At 46.9% G+C, this 23,345-nt stretch overlaps 1 protein-coding gene across 5 annotated transcripts in view; it reads right to left on the bottom strand.

The window, feature by feature from the left end:
- The window catches only part of DNAJC13 (DnaJ heat shock protein family (Hsp40) member C13), a 1,667,846-nt gene that overhangs the window by 1,383,084 nt on the left and 261,417 nt on the right, over positions 1-23,345 (bottom strand). For all 5 annotated transcript variants that reach the window (XR_014970022.1, XM_085630673.1, XM_085630671.1 and 2 more), the window contains exon 6: positions 13,637-13,837. Coding sequence is in view for 4 of the 5 variants with exons in the window: in XM_085630673.1 (XP_085486799.1) it covers positions 13,637-13,837 (201 nt within the window). In the remaining variant the exon portion in view is untranslated. The remainder of the gene's footprint in view (positions 1-13,636; positions 13,838-23,345) is intronic.

The following is a 23,345-nucleotide window of genomic DNA, read 5'->3' as shown; positions in this document are numbered from 1 at the left end:
ATTATTCGGGCTGCCGAAACCTCACACGGGAGGCTGGGGCCCACTCACTGCCAGCCCCACCCCTTGCCCCCGTGGCTGTTGAGATTAACCCCATGCTGCTGCCACGGACAGGAGAGGAGGTGAGGTGAGGGAGCCCTGCGCTAGGTGGACCGCATCGGCATTTTGTAGCAGTGATTGTGGCCTGGCCCCATAGGGAGAGTGCATAACACCGGGGCACTAAGAAGGGAGCCCCAACACAACACAGGGGCATTGCCTGATCGACAGTGCCTGATCACGGAGGGAGACCTCCTTACATCCTGTGTTGGAGAAGGATTGGCCTCACCACAGGCAGTTAGGGACCACACAGCGCCTGAGGCAGAGAACCTACCAACAGCCACGGAGTGCCTAGAGGAACACTGGGCTGGGCACCGGACTTTGTTGAGTGGTTGGGGGCCACAGGGGCGTAAAGAGTGAGCTGAATCGTCCGGCACTTCACCTGCAACTACTGTTATGACTGGGGAGGGGAGTACATGACCCCACAACTGATCACCATACCACATTCTGGACTCACGCCTGCGTGCTCTATTGGGGTTGCTCCCATCCTATCCCCGACCACATTGCTTGGGCCTTGGCCATCTGTGACTGAGCACACCTACACCCCGCCCCCCTCTTGGATGCAGGTGCCCTGTGCGGAGTCATGCAGTGGGGGAAGTCCTGTGTTACTGTTCGTCTATGTATTTGGGCAGGTGTGGGGGATGGCTCCAGGGCTGGCATTGGAGCACGCACACTCAGGTAGAGGTACGGCATTCATTGCATCACTGGAGATTAGCCCCCGCTGAGGAGGGTGACAGCAGACATGGGGAAGGACAAGACAGTGAGGGCTTAGGGGCCCAACACTATCACACAATATACCACTCCCGGCCAACCCACTCAGAGGTTCATGAGGCAGTTGGACATGCAAAGCGCCGTTGACAAACCAGATTGAGATGTAGAACCGACTACAGCCGAACGTTTGGCAGTCATACAAGGCTCACGTAGAGCCACTTATCATAAAATCGAAACAGCCTCTATTTATGTCAATCTCCTCCGTGCAGACCTACGGAAGGTAGCTGATAAAGTAAAGTCAGTGGAGGGTAATATCACTGAATTACAGGGGGGAGGTAAAGTCCCTCAAGCACCAAGTTGCCCACCTTAACTCTATTACGGCGGATCTAGAGTGACGGGCCGAAGACGCAGAAGGACTTTCTCGTCGTACCAACACTCCTTTTTTGGACTTACCAGAAAAGTCAGAGGGGCTCTCTACAGAGCAATTTTGGGAGAACTGGGTGAGAACAGAACTTAAACCAGAGGGTCTCTCCAAACTGTTCGTGGTTAAGAGAGCACACAGGGCTCTGGTGCCGCCTCTGTATCCGGGCACTCATTTCCAAGATCATGAACTATAGTGACAAAGGCTGTATTCTTTGGGCGGCGAGGGAGGGGGCTGTGCCCTAGTTTGGTAGCGCCAAATTGCCATCTACCTGGACTATACAAAACAAGTACAGAAACAACGTAAATCATATCTCCGCGCAAAGCAGAAATTAGGGGCACTCAATCTTTGATACATGCTCCTGTATCCAGCAAAGCTTAAAGTCCTACACCAAGGGAAGGCCCACTTCTTCGACCGACCAGAGGATGTATGGGAATGGCTTGAAATTAGAGGTGAACCTGCAGGCTCCTTGTTGGGCATTAGCCACTGCAGAGTGTGAGGTACCCGTACCCTTTGACCCTCTGAACAGCCCCAGGAGAGAGTGACTAGACCTAACTCTTGCCCTCTGGGACCCCGAAAAATCATGATCAACGACGATAGACAATAGACCGACTGACTGAAGCACGGGATGTGGACTTCATGGTTCAACCAGACAAAACAGACATGGATTTCACTGGTCCAGTGCAGGACATTGTACCTGATAAGTGAGTATACAGGGCTGGATGGAGAGCTATGTACCCAGAGGTTGTGACCATGTGTAATGGTTAGGGTGCATGCCATGGTGTTGAAGTGTCTGTGCGCATACTTGGAGTGGGTAGGCCCTCCGGGGAAAGTGTGCACTCAATTTGCATTAGTTCTGACGTTTTACAGTGTGCCTCGCCTCGGTAGCTGTGCATGACAACATGTTGATCATGAAGATGGGATGTATGATTTAATGGTCGCCAGGCCGCAATGCGGTTTGACAGTTGGATGTTAGGTAGTTCCTGTTGGACTGGCCAGGGATGTGGTGCTAGCCCTGGCACTTGCGATGGGTGGACATGCTCTATGTTTGTCCGTGGGTGGGAGGGGGGAGTTTTGTGTATACAGTTTGTTTAATTTTAAAGTGGTTAATCAGCAGCAGAGAGACGGGTGGTGTGGGTTGATGATGCATGACACTTCATGCCAGGAATGGGAGGCACTTACAGAGTCTGGACCTGAAATGTCCGAGGATTGGGCACATATGTAAAGAGGTACTAGAAGCTTACCTTTCTTAAACGCCAAAAGATTGATATTGCGTGTCTGCAGGAAATTCACATGAACAATGCAGGTGACATCACTCTAGCCAACAAATGGAGAGGTCAAAATAACCATTTCATTCTTTTCCACATATGCCAGAGGCACATAGATTTGGGATGCCCGGGAGTCCCGTTTTCCCTCACTTACATGGAGGTGGATGTGGGAGGTAGATAGGCTTCCCATCCAGTGAACCGTGTGTGAAGACATATCACCATGCTTAGCACATATGCGCCAAACTACCGACGACCCTGCCTTTTGTGTTTAAAAACATGCAAGACCTTCTTACGCAGGAGGTTGATTGCCCATTAGAGTGGCTGGGCAGCTTCAACTGTGTTTTGGACTCTGAGGGCCCCGACTAGACCAGGCAAGAAACCCCACGACTTCTGCGCTCCGGGAGGTTACTGGAAGATACATGTGGATATTTTGAGTCAAATTGGGAGGCACTCAAGGCGGTGTTAAGGGGTGCATGTATGGGACTGAAATGTGGGGTCTGTAGACAGGCTGACCTGTGCGAGGCAGAGCAGACACTCACTCAGACCCAGGCTATCCATCCAACTACTCCAGCCTTGCTCCAGGATGAACATGACATGCGTTGGCATATCTCGGATATGTGGGACAGACTAGACAAATACACTTTAAGTCAGTATCGACAGCGTCTGCACCGTAAAGGGGATACATTTGGGTGCTAATTGGCCTGGATTTTGCAACAAACGGTCACCTCAGATTCTGACAAGTTTAGTCTCTCCGACTGGGGCAAGGGTTACCACCAGGGCGGGTATTGTGGAGGTGTTCCGCAGACACTTGCAGCACATATATGCAGTGGATTACAATGTCTACAAAGCAGTTCCGTGCAGTAGAAAATAATTCCTTTAAAGTAATAGAAGTTTACAAGTAGCAATTTGTTCTTTAACTAAAGCGCACACAAAAGATCATTAGGTTTCAATCAATCAATCAGGGTATTGTAAACGCGCTACTCACCCGTGAGGGTCTCAAGGTGCTGAGTGGGGTAGGGGAAGCAGGAGATCTGTTCAGCCGAAGAGCCAGGTCTTGAGAGTCCTCCTGAAGGTGTTCAGGGAGGGGGCGTGTCTGATGTCTGCCGGGAGTTCGTTCCATGTTTTGGCCGTGATGTGGGAGAATGATCTTCCGCCTGCTCTGGCTCTGTGGATGCGCGGGGTTTCGGCCAGTGCGAGGTTGGAAGATCGGAGGTTCATTTTGGGTACGTGGAAGTTGATTGTTGTTGAGGTAGTCGGGTCCGGTGTTGTGTAGGCATTTGTAGGCGTGGGTGTGGATTTTGAAGGTGACTTTTTTCTCCAAGGGGAGCCAGTGGAGCCTTCATAGGTGTTGACTGATGTGTTTGTGCCGGGGGGTGCGGAGGACGAGTCTGGTGTCGGTGTTCTGTATCGTCTGGGGTTTGCGGAGTAAGGACTTGTTTATGGCGGCGTAGAGCACGTTTTCATGGTCAAGTCTGCTGGTGATAAGTGCATGGGTGACTGTCTTCCTCGACTCAGGGGGGGATCCACTTGAAAGTCTTGCTGAGTATTCACAGGGTGTTGAAGCAGCTGGAGGGGACGGCGTTGACCTGTCGCTTCATGGTGAGGTATGAGTTGAGTATGATGACGAGGTTTTTGGCGTGGTCCGAGGGGGGTCGGTGGGCTTCCGAGGTCTGACGGCCACTAGGTGTTGTCCCATGCTATGGGGGTGGTTCCAAGGATGAGGACTTCGATCTTTTCGGCGTTGAGTTTAAGGCAGCTGTTGGTCATCCAGACTGCTACTTCCTGCATCCTTTTTTGGAAGTGGAGTCTGCGGAGGCGGGGTCTTTGGTGAGGGAGAGGATGGATGAGGTGGGTGTTGTAGGCGTAGGATACGATGTTGAGGCAGTGTTGTCAGACAATGGCAGCGAGGGGGGCCATGGTGACATTGAAGAGGGTTGGGCTCAGTGACTACCCCTGTGGGACTCCGCATGTGATATTCGTGGGGTCGGAAAGGAAGAGTGGCAATCTGATTCTTTGGCTTCTTTCGGTGAGGAATGATCGGATCCAGTCTAGGGCTGTTCCTTGTATGCCGGCGTCATATACTCTGGCGATGAGTGTACGGTGGGAGACTGTGTCGAAGGCTGCTGATAGGTTGAGTAGGATGAGGGCTGCGGAGTGTCCTTGGTCCAAGAGGGTGCGGATGTCATCCGTGGCGGCGAGTAGGGCGGTCTCGGTGCTGTGGTTGCTCCGGAATCCTGATTGGGACGTGTCGAGGACGGCATGGTCTTCGATGAATCATGTCAGTTCCCTGTTGACTGTTTTCTCTGCAGCTTTGGCTGCGAATGGGAGGAGCGAGATGGGCCGGTAGTTCTTGAGGTCGGTGGGGTCAACTGTGGGCTTCTTGAGCAGGGGCTTGACTTCTGCGCGTTTCCAGTCGTTTGGGAAGGTGCCTGATTCGAAGGTGGTGTTGATGACGTGTTGTAGTTTGGGTGCGATGGTAGTGGTGGCTCTGTGGTAGATGTGAGGGGGGCAGGGGTCAGTGGGGGCCCCCCAAGTGGATGCCTTTCATGGTCGAGGTGGTGTCTTCGGCCGTGATCGGAGTCCAGGTAGAGATGGTGGACTGGCTGGTGTGTCTGGGGGACGGGCCGCCTGTGGCATCTGATGGGTGGTTGGCGAAGTGGTCGTAGAGGTATATATTTTGAGTATATATTTTACTTTTAAATATCGCTTTTGGTCAAACAACAGACTGTCATACAATAACAAGTATAGACAATGCAAACACTTAGTGACTGATGTGACGTGGTGAAAAAGGTGAGGGAACTTTCAGCCAAAAAAACTACATAAATGACAAAACATAATAAAAATTATATATATATATCTCTGTAAAAGGGTTTAGTTCAAACAGTAACCCGAAATATCAACTTTTTTATGGTTACAATGACTATGGACATGAGTCAATGGTACGTCAACGTTTCGACCCAAGTGTCTGTACTATAGCGTCATCACGTAGGGTCTTCTTTAGGACAAAAACAGTGTGACAGCTGGGTAGACGTAAAATACACTCCTACAGTCCTGGATGGAGTGAAGTATGGATCTTGTCAAGGCATCATGAAATACTTGGCTAGTCAAAAGGTCGTCTTCCACATGGGCAAGAACTGGGTGCCCAAAGGCTCCAAGTGAAGAATCCAAGGTCCGCGTAGTCAGAAGCCCCAGTGGTTAAGCAGGGGTTATCCTCTGGGGCATAGTCAGAAGCCCCAGAGGTTAAGCAAGGGTTAATTGAATGGTAGAGGAACCCTCCAGAAGGGTAAAAGATCGGTCAATCACGAATTGCAATAGAAAATACGGAACAATTGTTTCCTGGGTTTTCTTGAAAGAATTGCAGCGTCACACTTGATGTGCACAAGAACCGTCAGCTACTTGACTCTACTTGACTAGCCAAGTATTTCAGGATGCCTTGACAAGATCCATACTTCACTCCATCCAGGACTAGAGGAGTGTATTTTACGTCTACTGTCATACTGTTTTTGTCCTGAAGAAGACCCTACGTGATGACCCTATTGTACAGACACTTGTGTCAAAACATCGACGTACCATTGACTCATGTCCATTGTCATTGTAACCATAAAAATTGACATTTCGGGTTACTGTTTGAACTAAACCTTTGGACAGAGATTTATGTATATACTTTTTATTATGTTTTGTCATTTATGGGTTTATGTTGTGGCTGACAATTTCCTTACCCTTTTCACCACGTCACATCAGTCACTAATTAACGGTTTGCATTATCTATACTTGTTGTATGACAGTCTGTTTGACCAAAAGAGATATTTAAAAGTAAAATATACACTCAAACTGAATGATCTTTTGTGTGTGCTTTAGTTAAATAACAATTTGCTACTGGTAAATTTCCATCACCTTAAAGGAATTATTTTCTAACCCCAGGAACTGCTTAGTAGACTATAACGACAATACCCAGATTCCGAGGGATACAGGGTCACCCCGTTGACTTTAATAGTGGATTAGAACGTCAGAGCAAATGACTACTCCCCTTTCTGGAGGGGTTGGCTGAACGAACAATTAATGCTAGAAGAGCTTAGATCGACGCTTAATATGCTCCCACGGGCCAAAAGACCGGGTGGAGATGGGCTCAAATCTGAGTTACACCAGATGTTTTGCCCACATTATTGCACAAACTCCTGGAGGTTTTAGGGAGGCTTCAGGACTTGGCGTTTTTTCACCTATGATGCAGGAAGGCGAGATCTGTATGCTCCTTAAACCGGGGGTGATGCCACTGACCCTACAGTATACAGATCTCTCACTATGGTAAACATGGGTGTGAAAATACTTAGTAAGACCCTTAGTATCACCACATATGCCACGTTTGGTTCATGAGGACCAGTGTGGTTTTATCCCAGGAAGAAGCACCGGCATGAACCTCCAGCATCTGACGCATGCACTACATGAGATAGAACAATGCAATGAAGAACTCGTGTTTGTGTAGATCGATCTGAGAAAGGCCTTCGACACCGTGGATTGGGGCTATCTACTTCAGGTACAGGTACTGCAGACTATGGGATTCAGCCCTAGATATCTCAGGTGGGTTCAGCTCCTTTACACACACACACGGCTATAGGGGTGAGGGTGGGACAATACTCCTCGGAGGCATGGAAACTTGGTAGGGGACCCCGCCAGGTGTGCCCTCTCTCCCCCCCTTTTGTTTGCGTTGGCAATAGAGCTGTTCGCTATATGGGCACATTAGATGCTGCATTACTGGGGCATATGGGTTGGTGGGGTACAGCATGTTATTTCCCTATATGCCAATGATGCCTTATTTTATCTTTCCTCCTCTCGGAATGCCTTGCAGCGGCTTTTACAGCTGCTAGATGAATTCCGGGAATATCTTGGGTCTTCGTCTGAATCGCAATAAGTCCTTAATATTCCTACTAGCCTCTTTGGTAGGCACGCCAGTGGATCATTTACCGGTTTTGGGATTGCGTTGGGAATTAGAGCAAATTTGGTATTTGGGAATCAAAGTGGCACATTCTAGGGCCAAACAGTTTTGCTTACATCTTACCAGTGGAGAGGGTCCTGGAGTCCTTGAGGACGTCAGTAACATTTTGGACCACCGTACCCCTCTCCCTAATTGGCCGGATGGCTACTGCAAAAATTATGCTGCTTCCGCAAAGTCTATTTGTACTGCAAAACTCACTCTGTCCCCTACTGCGCATGATACTTAAGCAACTCAACTCCCTTTTGAATGTGCCTCTCTGGGTGGGCCAGCGTAGCAGAGTGGCTTTAACTACCCTAACCAAACATTATGAAGATGGGGGACTGGAAGTTCCATGTATAGATTTATACTACTATGCCGCGCACCTTCAGCATGCAGCCCTATGGCTAGTTTTGGACGAAAATTGGGAGAAGAGACTGCTGGCGGGTAGTACAGCGGTTGGCCGCTTACCTGAACAGTTGATGGAGGGGGCTGGGAAGTCGGCCGACCTCCCATACATAGTGCGACACAGCTTTTATCAGGCAGCATTTTGTGCAGACCGTTCTAAAACGGGCACAACTCCACAGGGTACTTGATATGTGAACATTAAAACCGATTAGACAGTTAGACAATATGTCCTTTCAGGCGTGGTGGGTGTGCACTTCTGGGACATCTGTACCCCGGAGAAAGCTTTAGCACTTTTGAGGAGGAGCGCCAGGAATACACGCTTGACCCTGGTAATTTTTTACAACATGTTAGCCTGGCGGACTTAGCTAAGACTCCCTGGCGTTCATACCCTTGCGAGCCCCGGTCCCACACAACTACTTTGGGTCTTACTGACCTGTGGCACGGGACACCACCTAATATCCTTACAATATAGAGCCATGCGGGCTGAGGCAGTTGGGACCCTTCTCCAGGCAAGTTTGGGGTTGGATTTGGACCTCGACACCACTATCTGATAGGGATTAGACACAGGTTAATAAACTAATGCATACTGTCTCCAGCAATGCTCGTTTCCAGTTGGTACATTACAACTTTTTCACAGCACTTATCTTATACCTAGGGCTCTACCCCTACATATCCTGATAGCTGTCACTGAGGTGGTACAGAGGATGGCAACTTTTTGCACTTAGCCTGGCATTGCACTTTGGTACAGACATTTTAGAGCCAGCTCGTAGCTGATATTGTCCGGACCACCAATCTACACACAGTCCCTTCGCCCCAGTGCTGTTTATAAGGTAATGTCAAGCGACCAAAAGGATGGAAACTGTGATACAAAGGTTTACACTTGGTATTGGCTAGACACACAGTTGCCATAACTTGGATGGGTCAAAGAGCGCCTGGCACAGGAACATAATAGAGTGGTCACTAGCAGAAGAAATTCATATGAAGTTGCATAATTAGCAGAGCATCTAACAGACTGGAGAGCCCTATGCCATGCCCTCCTGAATCCGGCATCAGATGAATCCTCCTCGGGAAGTGAAGAGGCTGATGATAGTGGAAAGGAACGTTTGACTGGGAGTCCGGGACGGGACGTGCTGACCGGGAGGGGGGTTCAAGTCCAATGGGGTGAGGCCCAATGTCATACTGTGGAGCCTTCTGCGTCCTGTGCTAATAATGTTATATGTAAAACAGTACATGCCTTTTATGCTTATCTCACCCACCGTATATACCACTACTTGCTGTCTGGTTCTTTGTACTGTATTATAAAATGGAAATATAAGGCTTATAAGTTTTTTTTTTTTAAAGTACCAATGGATCACTGCAGGAAAGTAGGATCTGCTTCTATGGTTACCCCCACTGATGCTAAGCTGTTCTTGACTAGTCTGACTGGGATACTACTAATCAGGACCCCAGTCTGCTTTCTCCCTAAATTGCCATGTTCAGTATTTAAGTACATCCCAGATTGGATACTGGGGTACTCTTATAAGTCCCTAGCATATGGTACCAAGTAACCTAGGGCATAGGTACCCCAGAGGTCTCCCAAGGGCTGAAGCATGTATTATGCCACCCATGAGAGACCATTCAAAATGGAACTACAGGCCTGCCATTGCAGCCAGTGTAAGCTGGTGCTCGCACCATTTACTAAAGATATAGGTTCATATCTAGGGTCACTGCACTTAAAAGCTATAAATCACCCCTGTAGCCGGCCTTTACAATCCTGAAGGCAGAGTGCTTGGTTTTAAGTGAGAGGGTGTCCGTGCATAAACAGGGCACCCCTGCGGCCTATAGAGTCCATTCTCCCGGGTTGTCAGTGAAGCAGCCATTTACCATATAAAGGGGCATCGCGTAATTACGCGATGATCATCTCGAAACTGGCTGCAACAAATCCTATCATGTTTGGTATCAAACATGTTGGAATCATACCCTAACATCGTAAACGGTGTGGGAGGTATGATTCCAAGCACTAGAGGAGCCCCCCGTTAGGCTCTCCATGTCCCCGGTACCAGCCGACCAGACACACGATTCTGCCCTCCTGCTGCTGAGCCTGGCTCGAGCAGGGGAAGGCAGAACAATAGGCATCCTGTCACAGGGAGGTGTGACCACTTCCCAGACAGGATTTAGTGTATTGGGGCAGGGTGGGTGCGCTTGCCAGTGCCATTCAGTCTGCATGAGGGGCACATTTGGTGTCCCCATGCATAGTCAAGTTCAAACCAGTCCTGGGAGCTGTTAGCAAAACTAGCAAAACTAGACAAAGGACATGGGAGTGACCTCCCCACTGTCCAGACCCTCCCCTCGAAGGGTCCCCTGAATCATCCCAACACTTTCCCTAGGGTACTTAAGGGCTTACTTGGGTGTAGGTCCCTAGATTCGTCGTGGGATAAAATTCAGCTCAGACACCACTTCTTTTTCTATCATCTGGGCACTCTGGACTTCATTTGGGCTCGACTTCGTCTCCCTTCCAGTATGCTGCATCATCTGTGCCTCTGCACCATACAAGAATATTCCAAGGCCTGTGGGCATCAGAGACACCTGAAGGAATCTCCCTTGCAGTGAAGCAGGCACCGCAACCAAGTCGATCGGTCTGCTGAGCTTGAGCTCCTCAGACTCCCAACAGCTCTGCAACACAGGTGGTGGTTTTCCACAGCTCCGGAGGCCTGCCCTGTCCTCTCACCAAGTTTGAGGTCAGTATCCCTTGTGGGGGTTCCAATAACTGGACCCCTGCGCACCGCCTCAACTTGCAGTTGTAAAGGCTTCTTGACTTTTCCCCAAAAAGATCTTCGTGCTCCAAGTAGCCCCTACCTCGAGAATCTCCTGTGACCAGAATCTTGCGCCACACCACATTGCGGCCTGCATCTTTTGGTGAGCTGCTTGAGGTCCTCTTGCAACTTCGGCCTGTGGGTCCATTTGAGGGTCACCTTTGCTTCTCTTTGGCTCCCCTGATTACTCGGACCTGCCCTGACTCCCCTGATTGTGGTGAATCCCCTGGACCTTGCTGGTCCCAACGCTAATCCTTCTTAAGCTCCTGCGTTGGTTGCATTTGCCAAGGCATGTTAGTACTCCTGCCGGACACCGACCCTGCAGCACTCGACATCCTTCGTGGGACAGCTCTTGTACGGTTTCTAGACGTCCTCAGCGTCGCCTGGTCCTCACAGTTGCAGAGTCAAGGTCCGCGTCAATTCTCCTGCAACACCCGACATCGGAGGGCATTCGTCTTCCAAGTCTCCAGGTCACTTTTGAGTCACATAGACTGCCCCCTGTGCTTGCAGGTACCTCTCAACTTGAATCCACCTTCGGATTCCACAGGACACTTTCTCCTTCTTCAGCAGCAGCACTTTCCTGAAGTCCTCCATTGGGTTTGACTGTGGTTTCTGACACCACTTCACACACATGCACCCGGCTTCCCTGGTGCAGGTGTACATGGGTACTAGGGTTATCCATCGGTGGGGTGGCTCTCCAACCTTCTGTCTTCCACGGGCTTTCTTCAGGGTCCATTATCTTTAAAAATCCAACTGCGACGTACATGTAGACTTGTACGGAGCACGCTCTCCGTGGGGTCCCTATCTACTTACCTTCGGTGGTTCTGTGGGTCCCCAGTACTTTTACGTTCTCTTAACCATGTCTTGATCCGAGTTGTGGTTCTTATACCACTTCCTTAGTATATGGTATGGTCCCCACCTGGGGTACACTGTGTATTACTTGCTATTCACTGTGTTTCTTTGCTAAATATTGTGTGCATTGTGCATATATCTGGGTAGGAGATATTTGTATGTGGTAGAGAGTATTATATATTAAATACATATTTTTATGAATACTTTGTGTGGTTCTTTTTCACTAAATCTGTACTATAAGATTGCATTCTGGTAAAACAAGCTGCTTTACACTCCTTCTGGACTAAGCTTGAAGGCTGCTCTCCACAGCTACCACTTAGAGAACTTTCTAAGGATGTCTAAGACCTCTTAAATCACCATAAGGGTTGTCTGGACTGATGCAAGGTGTCCACTTACATAAGTGTACATCATATGCCAGACCAGCTTCTCATAATCACAGACACCAAGAAAAAAGAAAATATGCACGCCTTTGTGTGCCTTGTATGGCATCCATATTAGCCCAGTACCTTTTCTAGTCTGTTAATGACGCATATTGAAACAGCATAACCAAAACACTCAACAGCTCACAAGGAGCATACAGAAGGAAGCGAGGAGCTAACATAGTAAAAAAGACCAGAGTAAAAGGAACCCATTGCATAAATTCCAAACCCAGCATCTGCAATCCGTCTCTCAATGTGGAAGGCATCACATGGCTCTACATCCTTTTCTCCTGCCCCAATACAGATGCCTCAACGAGCATGGAAATCATTCCCTCATACCATCAACAGCTCTCTCTCTCCACTTGTGACAAAAAAATCTCTTCCCTTGCAAAGTTGCAAAAGAACTGACACTAGTCACACTAGTCCTCAGATCAAGTCCTTCAACATAGATTCCAGTGATGGATGCTGAAAGCAACTCAGAATACAGAGTGGTAAGAACCCCCAGAATCCGAAGAGGTCTCTTCTGAAATTGCCCAGAACCTCGCTTTTCTTTCCAACAAACAGCCATTGATGCCAAATTATTCCAAATGTGGAATTACTTTTTCATTTGTTTCATAACTTTGGTACCCATTACAGGATTTGGTAAAACAGTTGTACTAAATACTATATACAACTGGGATTTATCATAGAATGACTTCTCTTGGTGCATAATTGTGTTACACAACTGTAATTTTGGGCCTCATTGTTTTTAAGACATTCTTGGACATCTAACTCTAGGTGACTTCACACCAAATGGGGACAACTTTAATACTGCTCACAGGACCCAAAACTAATAAAAGGTCAACTGCCATAGGCTGCTTGAATGAAAGCAGGTTGTTAATGACATCGATCAGGACCCAAGCATGGGTTTAACATGAGAATGTTGCGCTAGCTTTTGACAGGTTTAATAGGAAATGCAAAGTAATTGTTGCTGAGAAAAATAGTAACCTAGTGTAAAATACTTCAATTTCTTTAACAAAATCAAGACTTCTGTGCAATATTGTAGAAATATCCATTATTTGTCATCCTCACAAGTCTCAGTTCAAATTAAATTTCACATAAGAGAAGCATAAATATCATCAGCGAGACTGACTTTCCCATATTTTCTATTTGTCTATTAGCATGGGATTTTTTGTATCACTGTTTTTAGAAATCTGGGTTAAGTGAAGGCAAAAATGGATTTTAGGGGATTTGATTCCATGTTAAATGGAAATAGAATCATGGGTTATTCTAAGAAACGTGATGGCAATAGCAGGGAGCAACTACCTGAAAGAAAAAAAAAGTCTCCTTCCATCTACCCTTTTAAATTTAATTTGCAAAATGATTACCTTACTTCAGGAATGAAAATAAGATATAGGAACACAAAGAATCAACAAAATATGGGCATTAAATATTTTAAAACCTACCCGTTCATTGAAGAACAATTGATTCAACCAGCATATGCAACACAAAACACAAAGATGTTTTATACGTTTTGGCACACAATTAACCACCATTACACAATGCTAAAGTGCCAGTAACTAGCAAACACTAAAGTAGCACACTTAAGAGCAGGAGAATAAGTGTGATCGGGTTGTTGCATGTGAACAGAAACAGGAACCTATCATTTCAAAACTCCTATTGTGCTCATATTACATCAATCCGAAATTTTGGCTTAGGGTCCTCACCAATCTACTAAAGCCTCCATAAATAATGCAGAACCCTCCCTGATAGTCAGAAAGTTCAGCAAATCCTTCAATATTCCTGTAGTCATAGGAGCAGAGAATTCGGTTATTTCCTGGATCAATCTGGTCAATTCCTCCGGGAGTTACTTCAAGAACAACAGGCTTGCGCGTGTCACTCCAGTGGTGTTTATAGCAGTTATACCTCTGTAGAAGACAGACAAGATACATCTTAGACAACCAAATAAATCTCATGGATGGCTAAAAGATCTAGATATTACAGGTGCAAATCAATTTGATGTGCAATTCAAATTACTTCATTAACCTAGGTGTTATAACAGCTAATGAAGAATAAAGATAATACATCACTGAAATGTAGCAAAAACTAGTAGTCTAGATAGCACATTTACACACTGGCATTTAAAAAACATCTTTGCGAGAGTTACACATTTCTTTAAAGTTTCTTCTTACTGGAGACAGAAAAACTCAAACTATTCAGACATGCTAGATATAAAACAAACTATTCAGACATGCTAGATATAAAAACAGTCATTAAGTCAACAACGAATGACAACAAAAGACACTAAAAACTTCCCAGAGAAAAGATAACCGACTATATTAAATGCTGAGCATTTATAAGGCATGGACATGCGCGGCTGGAATTGGCTTGGGGTATGGTAATGAATTATTACTTTACAAAAAAATTTAAATTCACTGAAAAAAGGTTAAATTGACATTATAGTTGGTGTGATAAAAAGATGATTTTTTATTTTTATTTTTAATTAAAAAAACTAGAAAGTCACTGAAAAAAATAAAAGGTTAAAGTGACGTTAGTTAGGTGAATATGCTGGTGCCAACATAACATTTTGAACTAAAAATAAACCACAGAATTTCACCAGTTATAGTTAACTGAGCTAACTATAATTTGCACCCAGCCCTGCACTGTTATGAGTGATGTCATAGAACATGTTATGATTGATGCAAGATTTTAAGTCAAAAGCGGTGCATCAGATCTTTTTTTATCACACCAAACTATATCACTACTTTACTCTTTGTTTCTTTCCAGCAGAGAGAGAGATATATATATATATATATATATATATATATATATATATATATATTCCAACCAAACGCCCTTGCGCTCAGGAATGCACTCGACAATGCTCTATCAGTGATTGCCTCGATGCAGCACACATTTCCTCCGTCCATCAATTATAACCATGCCCGACGCGTTTCGAGGCCAGCGCCTCTTAATCATGGGCTTCACACAGAGGCATAGAAAATCTCACCTGTTTGTTTAGTCAATTTATTACGCAAATCCGCCTATAGTGGGCGTGGCTTACAATAAACGCCACATTGCATGCTGGTTAGTGCAGTTCAAACAGGTAAGTGCAGTGTTCATCCTTTAGTGGGCTCCATGCCTTAGCGTAAATTAACAGCTTTTAGTATCCTTTGGTAGGTAGGGACTTCTGGCATTGTGCGCTTTCTTTCGCATTAGAACATTGTGCCTCATGGAAGGGAAACATTGTCCTCCACAGCCTTTCACACAATCGTAAAATGGTGCACCTCCTGTTTCCGCGGCCCGGGCAGCCGCGTGTATTATTTTCCAACCAAACGCCCTTGCGCTCAGGAATGCACTCGACAATGCTCTATCAGTGATTGCCTCGATGCAGCACACATTTCCTCCGTCCATCAATTATAACCATGCCCGACGCGTTTCGAGGCCAGCGCCTCTTAATCATGGGCTTCACACAGAGGCATAGAAAATCTCACCTGTTTGTTTAGTCAATTTATTACGCAAATCCGCCTATAGTGGGCGTGGCTTACAATAAACGCCACATTGCATGCTGGTTAGTGCAGTTCAAACAGGTAAGTGCAGTGTTCATCCTTTAGTGGGCTCCATGCCTTAGCGTAAATTAACAGCTTTTAGTATCCTTTGGTAGGTAGGGACTTCTGGCATTGTGCGCTTTCTTTCGCATTAGAACATTGTGCCTCATGGAAGGGAAACATTGTCCTCCACAGCCTTTCACAAAATCGTAAAATGGTGCACCTCCTGTTTCCGCGGCCCGGGCAGCCGCGTGTATTATTTTCCAACCAAACGCCCTTGCGCTCAGGAATGCACTCGACAATGCTCTATCAGTGATTGCCTCGATGCAGCACACATTTCCTCCGTCCATCAATTATAACCATGCCCGACGCGTTTCGAGGCCAGCGCCTCTTAATCATGGGCTTCACACAGAGGCATAGAAAATCTCACCTGTTTGTTTAGTCAATTTATTACGCAAATCCGCCTATAGTGGGCGTGGCTTACAATAAACGCCACATTGCATGCTGGTTAGTGCAGTTCAAACAGGTAAGTGCAGTGTTCATCCTTTAGTGGGCTCCATGCCTTAGCGTAAATTAACAGCTTTTAGTATCCTTTGGTAGGTAGGGACTTCTGGCATTGTGTGCTTTCTTTCGCATTAGAACATTGTGCCTCATGGAAGGGAAACATTGTCCTCCACAGCCTTTCACACAATCGTAAAATGGTGCACCTCCTGTTTCCGCGGCCCGGGCAGCCGCGTGTATTATTTTCCAACCAAACGCCCTTGCGCTCAGGAATGCACTCGACAATGCTCTATCAGTGATTGCCTCGATGCAGCACACATTTCCTCCGTCCATCAATTATAACCATGCCCGACGCGTTTCGAGGCCAGCGCCTCTTAATCATGGGCTTCACACAGAGGCATAGAAAATCTCACCTGTTTGTTTAGTCAATTTATTACGCAAATCCGCCTATAGTGGGCGTGGCTTACAATAAACGCCACATTGCATGCTGGTTAGTGCAGTTCAAACAGGTAAGTGCAGTGTTCATCCTTTAGTGGGCTCCATGCCTTAGCGTAAATTAACAGCTTTTAGTATCCTTTGGTAGGTAGGGACTTCTGGCATTGTGCGCTTTCTTTCGCATTAGAACATTGTGCCTCATGGAAGGGAAACATTGTCCTCCACAGCCTTTCACACAATCGTAAAATGGTGCACCTCCTGTTTCCGCGGCCCGGGCAGCCGCGTGTATTATTTTCCAACCAAACGCCCTTGCGCTCAGGAATGCACTCGACAATGCTCTATCAGTGATTGCCTCGATGCAGCACACATTTCCTCCGTCCATCAATTATAACCATGCCCGACGCGTTTCGAGGCCAGCGCCTCTTAATCATGGGCTTCACACAGAGGCATAGAAAATCTCACCTGTTTGTTTAGTCAATTTATTACGCAAATCCGCCTATAGTGGGCGTGGCTTACAATAAACGCCACATTGCATGCTGGTTAGTGCAGTTCAAACAGGTAAGTGCAGTGTTCATCCTTTAGTGGGCTCCATGCCTTAGCGTAAATTAACAGCTTTTAGTATCCTTTGGTAGGTAGGGACTTCTGGCATTGTGCGCTTTCTTTCGCATTAGAACATTGTGCCTCATGGAAGGGAAACATTGTCCTCCACAGCCTTTCACACAATCGTAAAATGGTGCACCTCCTGTTTCCGCGGCCCGGGCAGCCGCGTGTATTATTTTCCAACCAAACGCCCTTGCGCTCAGGAATGCACTCGACAATGCTCTATCAGTGATTGCCTCGATGCAGCACACATTTCCTCCGTCCATCAATTATAACCATGCCCGACGCGTTTCGAGGCCAGCGCCTCTTAATCATGGGCTTCACACAGAGGCATAGAAAATCTCACCTGTTTGTTTAGTCAATTTATTACGCAAATCCGCCTATAGTGGGCGTGGCTTACAATAAACGCCACATTGCATGCTGGTTAGTGCAGTTCAAACAGGTAAGTGCAGTGTTCATCCTTTAGTGGGCTCCATGCCTTAGCGTAAATTAACAGCTTTTAGTATCCTTTGGTAGGTAGGGACTTCTGGCATTGTGCGCTTTCTTTCGCATTAGAACATTGTGCCTCATGGAAGGGAAACATTGTCCTCCACAGCCTTTCACACAATCGTAAAATGGTGCACCTCCTGTTTCCGCGGCCCGGGCAGCCGCGTGTATTATTTTCCAACCAAACGCCCTTGCGCTCAGGAATGCACTCGACAATGCTCTATCAGTGATTGCCTCGATGCAGCACACATTTCCTCCGTCCATCAATTATAACCATGCCCGACGCGTTTCGAGGCCAGCGCCTCTTAATCATGGGCTTCACACAGAGGCATAGAAAATCTCACCTGTTTGTTTAGTCAATTTATTACGCAAATCCGCCTATAGTGGGCGTGGCTTACAATAAACGCCACATTGCATGCTGGTTAGTGCAGTTCAAACAGGTAAGTGCAGTGTTCATCCTTTAGTGGGCTCCATGCCTTAGCGTAAATTAACAGCTTTTAGTATCCTTTGGTAGGTAGGGACTTCTGGCATTGTGCGCTTTCTTTCGCATTAGAACATTGTGCCTCATGGAAGGGAAACATTGTCCTCCACAGCCTTTCACACAATCGTAAAATGGTGCACCTCCTGTTTCCGCGGCCCGGGCAGCCGCGTGTATTATTTTCCAACCAAACGCCCTTGCGCTCAGGAATGCACTCGACAATGCTCTATCAGTGATTGCCTCGATGCAGCACACATTTCCTCCGTCCATCAATTATAACCATGCCCGACGCGTTTCGAGGCCAGCGCCTCTTAATCATGGGCTTCACACAGAGGCATAGAAAATCTCACCTGTTTGTTTAGTCAATTTATTACGCAAATCCGCCTATAGTGGGCGTGGCTTACAATAAACGCCACATTGCATGCTGGTTAGTGCAGTTCAAACAGGTAAGTGCAGTGTTCATCCTTTAGTGGGCTCCATGCCTTAGCGTAAATTAACAGCTTTTAGTATCCTTTGGTAGGTAGGGACTTCTGGCATTGTGCGCTTTCTTTCGCATTAGAACATTGTGCCTCATGGAAGGGAAACATTGTCCTCCACAGCCTTTCACACAATCGTAAAATGGTGCACCTCCTGTTTCCGCGGCCCGGGCAGCCGCGTGTATTATTTTCCAACCAAACGCCCTTGCGCTCAGGAATGCACTCGACAATGCTCTATCAGTGATTGCCTCGATGCAGCACACATTTCCTCCGTCCATCAATTATAACCATGCCCGACGCGTTTCGAGGCCAGCGCCTCTTAATCATGGGCTTCACACAGAGGCATAGAAAATCTCACCTGTTTGTTTAGTCAATTTATTACGCAAATCCGCCTATAGTGTAATAAATTGACTAAACAAACAGGTGAGATTTTCTATGCCTCTGTGTGAAGCCCATGATTAAGAGGCGCTGGCCTCGAAACGCGTCGGGCATGGTTATAATTGATGGACGGAGGAAATGTGTGCTGCATCGAGGCAATCATTGATAGAGCATTGTCGAGTGCATTCCTGAGCGCAAGGGCGTTTGGTTGGAAAATAATACACGCGGCTGCCCGGGCCGCGGAAACAGGAGGTGCACCATTTTACGATTGTGTGAAAGGCTGTGGAGGACAATGTTTCCCTTCCATGAGGCACAATGTTCTAATGCGAAAGAAAGCGCACAATGCCAGAAGTCCCTACCTACCAAAGGATACTAAAAGCTGTTAATTTACGCTGAGGCATGGAGCCCACTAAAGGATGAACACTGCACTTACCTGTTTGAACTGCACTAACCAGCATGCAATGTGGCGTTTATTGTAAGCCACGCCCACTATAGGCGGATTTGCGTAATAAATTGACTAAACAAACAGGTGAGATTTTCTATGCCTCTGTGTGAAGCCCATGATTAAGAGGCGCTGGCCTCGAAACGCGTCGGGCATGGTTATAATTGATGGACGGAGGAAATGTGTGCTGCATCGAGGCAATCATTGATAGAGCATTGTCGAGTGCATTCCTGAGCGCAAGGGCGTTTGGTTGGAAAATAATACACGCGGCTGCCCGGGCCGCGGAAACAGGAGGTGCACCATTTTACGATTGTGTGAAAGGCTGTGGAGGACAATGTTTCCCTTCCATGAGGCACAATGTTCTAATGCGAAAGAAAGCGCACAATGCCAGAAGTCCCTACCTACCAAAGGATACTAAAAGCTGTTAATTTACGCTGAGGCATGGAGCCCACTAAAGGATGAACACTGCACTTACCTGTTTGAACTGCACTAACCAGCATGCAATGTGGCGTTTATTGTAAGCCACGCCCACTATAGGCGGATTTGCGTAATAAATTGACTAAACAAACAGGTGAGATTTTCTATGCCTCTGTGTGAAGCCCATGATTAAGAGGCGCTGGCCTCGAAACGCGTCGGGCATGGTTATAATTGATGGACGGAGGAAATGTGTGCTGCATCGAGGCAATCATTGATAGAGCATTGTCGAGTGCATTCCTGAGCGCAAGGGCGTTTGGTTGGAAAATAATACACGCGGCTGCCCGGGCCGCGGAAACAGGAGGTGCACCATTTTACGATTGTGTGAAAGGCTGTGGAGGACAATGTTTCCCTTCCATGAGGCACAATGTTCTAATGCGAAAGAAAGCGCACAATGCCAGAAGTCCCTACCTACCAAAGGATACTAAAAGCTGTTAATTTACGCTGAGGCATGGAGCCCACTAAAGGATGAACACTGCACTTACCTGTTTGAACTGCACTAACCAGCATGCAATGTGGCGTTTATTGTAAGCCACGCCCACTATAGGCGGATTTGCGTAATAAATTGACTAAACAAACAGGTGAGATTTTCTATGCCTCTGTGTGAAGCCCATGATTAAGAGGCGCTGGCCTCGAAACGCGTCGGGCATGGTTATAATTGATGGACGGAGGAAATGTGTGCTGCATCGAGGCAATCATTGATAGAGCATTGTCGAGTGCATTCCTGAGCGCAAGGGCGTTTGGTTGGAAAATAATACACGCGGCTGCCCGGGCCGCGGAAACAGGAGGTGCACCATTTTACGATTGTGTGAAAGGCTGTGGAGGACAATGTTTCCCTTCCATGAGGCACAATGTTCTAATGCGAAAGAAAGCGCACAATGCCAGAAGTCCCTACCTACCAAAGGATACTAAAAGCTGTTAATTTACGCTGAGGCATGGAGCCCACTAAAGGATGAACACTGCACTTACCTGTTTGAACTGCACTAACCAGCATGCAATGTGGCGTTTATTGTAAGCCACGCCCACTATAGGCGGATTTGCGTAATAAATTGACTAAACAAACAGGTGAGATTTTCTATGCCTCTGTGTGAAGCCCATGATTAAGAGGCGCTGGCCTCGAAACGCGTCGGGCATGGTTATAATTGATGGACGGAGGAAATGTGTGCTGCATCGAGGCAATCATTGATAGAGCATTGTCGAGTGCATTCCTGAGCGCAAGGGCGTTTGGTTGGAAAATAATACACGCGGCTGCCCGGGCCGCGGAAACAGGAGGTGCACCATTTTACGATTGTGTGAAAGGCTGTGGAGGACAATGTTTCCCTTCCATGAGGCACAATGTTCTAATGCGAAAGAAAGCGCACAATGCCAGAAGTCCCTACCTACCAAAGGATACTAAAAGCTGTTAATTTACGCTGAGGCATGGAGCCCACTAAAGGATGAACACTGCACTTACCTGTTTGAACTGCACTAACCAGCATGCAATGTGGCGTTTATTGTAAGCCACGCCCACTATAGGCGGATTTGCGTAATAAATTGACTAAACAAACAGGTGAGATTTTCTATGCCTCTGTGTGAAGCCCATGATTAAGAGGCGCTGGCCTCGAAACGCGTCGGGCATGGTTATAATTGATGGACGGAGGAAATGTGTGCTGCATCGAGGCAATCATTGATAGAGCATTGTCGAGTGCATTCCTGAGCGCAAGGGCGTTTGGTTGGAAAATAATACACGCGGCTGCCCGGGCCGCGGAAACAGGAGGTGCACCATTTTACGATTGTGTGAAAGGCTGTGGAGGACAATGTTTCCCTTCCATGAGGCACAATGTTCTAATGCGAAAGAAAGCGCACAATGCCAGAAGTCCCTACCTACCAAAGGATACTAAAAGCTGTTAATTTACGCTGAGGCATGGAGCCCACTAAAGGATGAACACTGCACTTACCTGTTTGAACTGCACTAACCAGCATGCAATGTGGCGTTTATTGTAAGCCACGCCCACTATAGGCGGATTTGCGTAATAAATTGACTAAACAAACAGGTGAGATTTTCTATGCCTCTGTGTGAAGCCCATGATTAAGAGGCGCTGGCCTCGAAACGCGTCGGGCATGGTTATAATTGATGGACGGAGGAAATGTGTGCTGCATCGAGGCAATCATTGATAGAGCATTGTCGAGTGCATTCCTGAGCGCAAGGGCGTTTGGTTGGAAAATAATACACGCGGCTGCCCGGGCCGCGGAAACAGGAGGTGCACCATTTTACGATTGTGTGAAAGGCTGTGGAGGACAATGTTTCCCTTCCATGAGGCACAATGTTCTAATGCGAAAGAAAGCGCACAATGCCAGAAGTCCCTACCTACCAAAGGATACTAAAAGCTGTTAATTTACGCTGAGGCATGGAGCCCACTAAAGGATGAACACTGCACTTACCTGTTTGAACTGCACTAACCAGCATGCAATGTGGCGTTTATTGTAAGCCACGCCCACTATAGGCGGATTTGCGTAATAAATTGACTAAACAAACAGGTGAGATTTTCTATGCCTCTGTGTGAAGCCCATGATTAAGAGGCGCTGGCCTCGAAACGCGTCGGGCATGGTTATAATTGATGGACGGAGGAAATGTGTGCTGCATCGAGGCAATCATTGATAGAGCATTGTCGAGTGCATTCCTGAGCGCAAGGGCGTTTGGTTGGAAAATAATACACGCGGCTGCCCGGGCCGCGGAAACAGGAGGTGCACCATTTTACGATTGTGTGAAAGGCTGTGGAGGACAATGTTTCCCTTCCATGAGGCACAATGTTCTAATGCGAAAGAAAGCGCACAATGCCAGAAGTCCCTACCTACCAAAGGATACTAAAAGCTGTTAATTTACGCTGAGGCATGGAGCCCACTAAAGGATGAACACTGCACTTACCTGTTTGAACTGCACTAACCAGCATGCAATGTGGCGTTTATTGTAAGCCACGCCCACTATAGGCGGATTTGCGTAATAAATTGACTAAACAAACAGGTGAGATTTTCTATGCCTCTGTGTGAAGCCCATGATTAAGAGGCGCTGGCCTCGAAACGCGTCGGGCATGGTTATAATTGATGGACGGAGGAAATGTGTGCTGCATCGAGGCAATCATTGATAGAGCATTGTCGAGTGCATTCCTGAGCGCAAGGGCGTTTGGTTGGAAAATATATATATATATATATATATTACCTAATGGCAATAGGTAGTTAAAGTAAGGACCAACTTTTCCGCATAGAAGAAGCATTTTTTGCTTTGCTAATTTGACGACTTCCCAAATTTTACCAATGGTCTACTTTTCCTAGTTCTGCATGTAAAGTTTTGGGGTGATTCGTCAAGCGGGGACCAAGAAAAAGGGGGGAGTCCTAAAACGATATTTCCCCAAGCAATGCCTATGGGGATGGCAATTTTTAGACATGGCAACAGGCCGAACCCCTGAATGGAATTACTCAAAAATTGGCAGAAAGCTAGCTTTTGGTCCAGAAAGAGCCCTTTTGTAATTCGGTGTAAATCAAATCAAAAGTTTTGGAGTTATTAAACAAAAAAGATTTTTGCACATCTAGAGACGCGGATCCACGCACCAACAGCATTGCTGCAAATGGCTAGTCGCAACT

Source organism: Triturus cristatus, chromosome 10 (genome assembly GCF_964204655.1).
Source record: "Triturus cristatus chromosome 10, aTriCri1.1, whole genome shotgun sequence".
NCBI lineage: Eukaryota > Metazoa > Chordata > Amphibia > Caudata > Salamandridae > Triturus > Triturus cristatus.
Note: the sequence above shows the minus strand (reverse complement) of the source record. Positions and strands in the feature narration are given on the sequence as shown.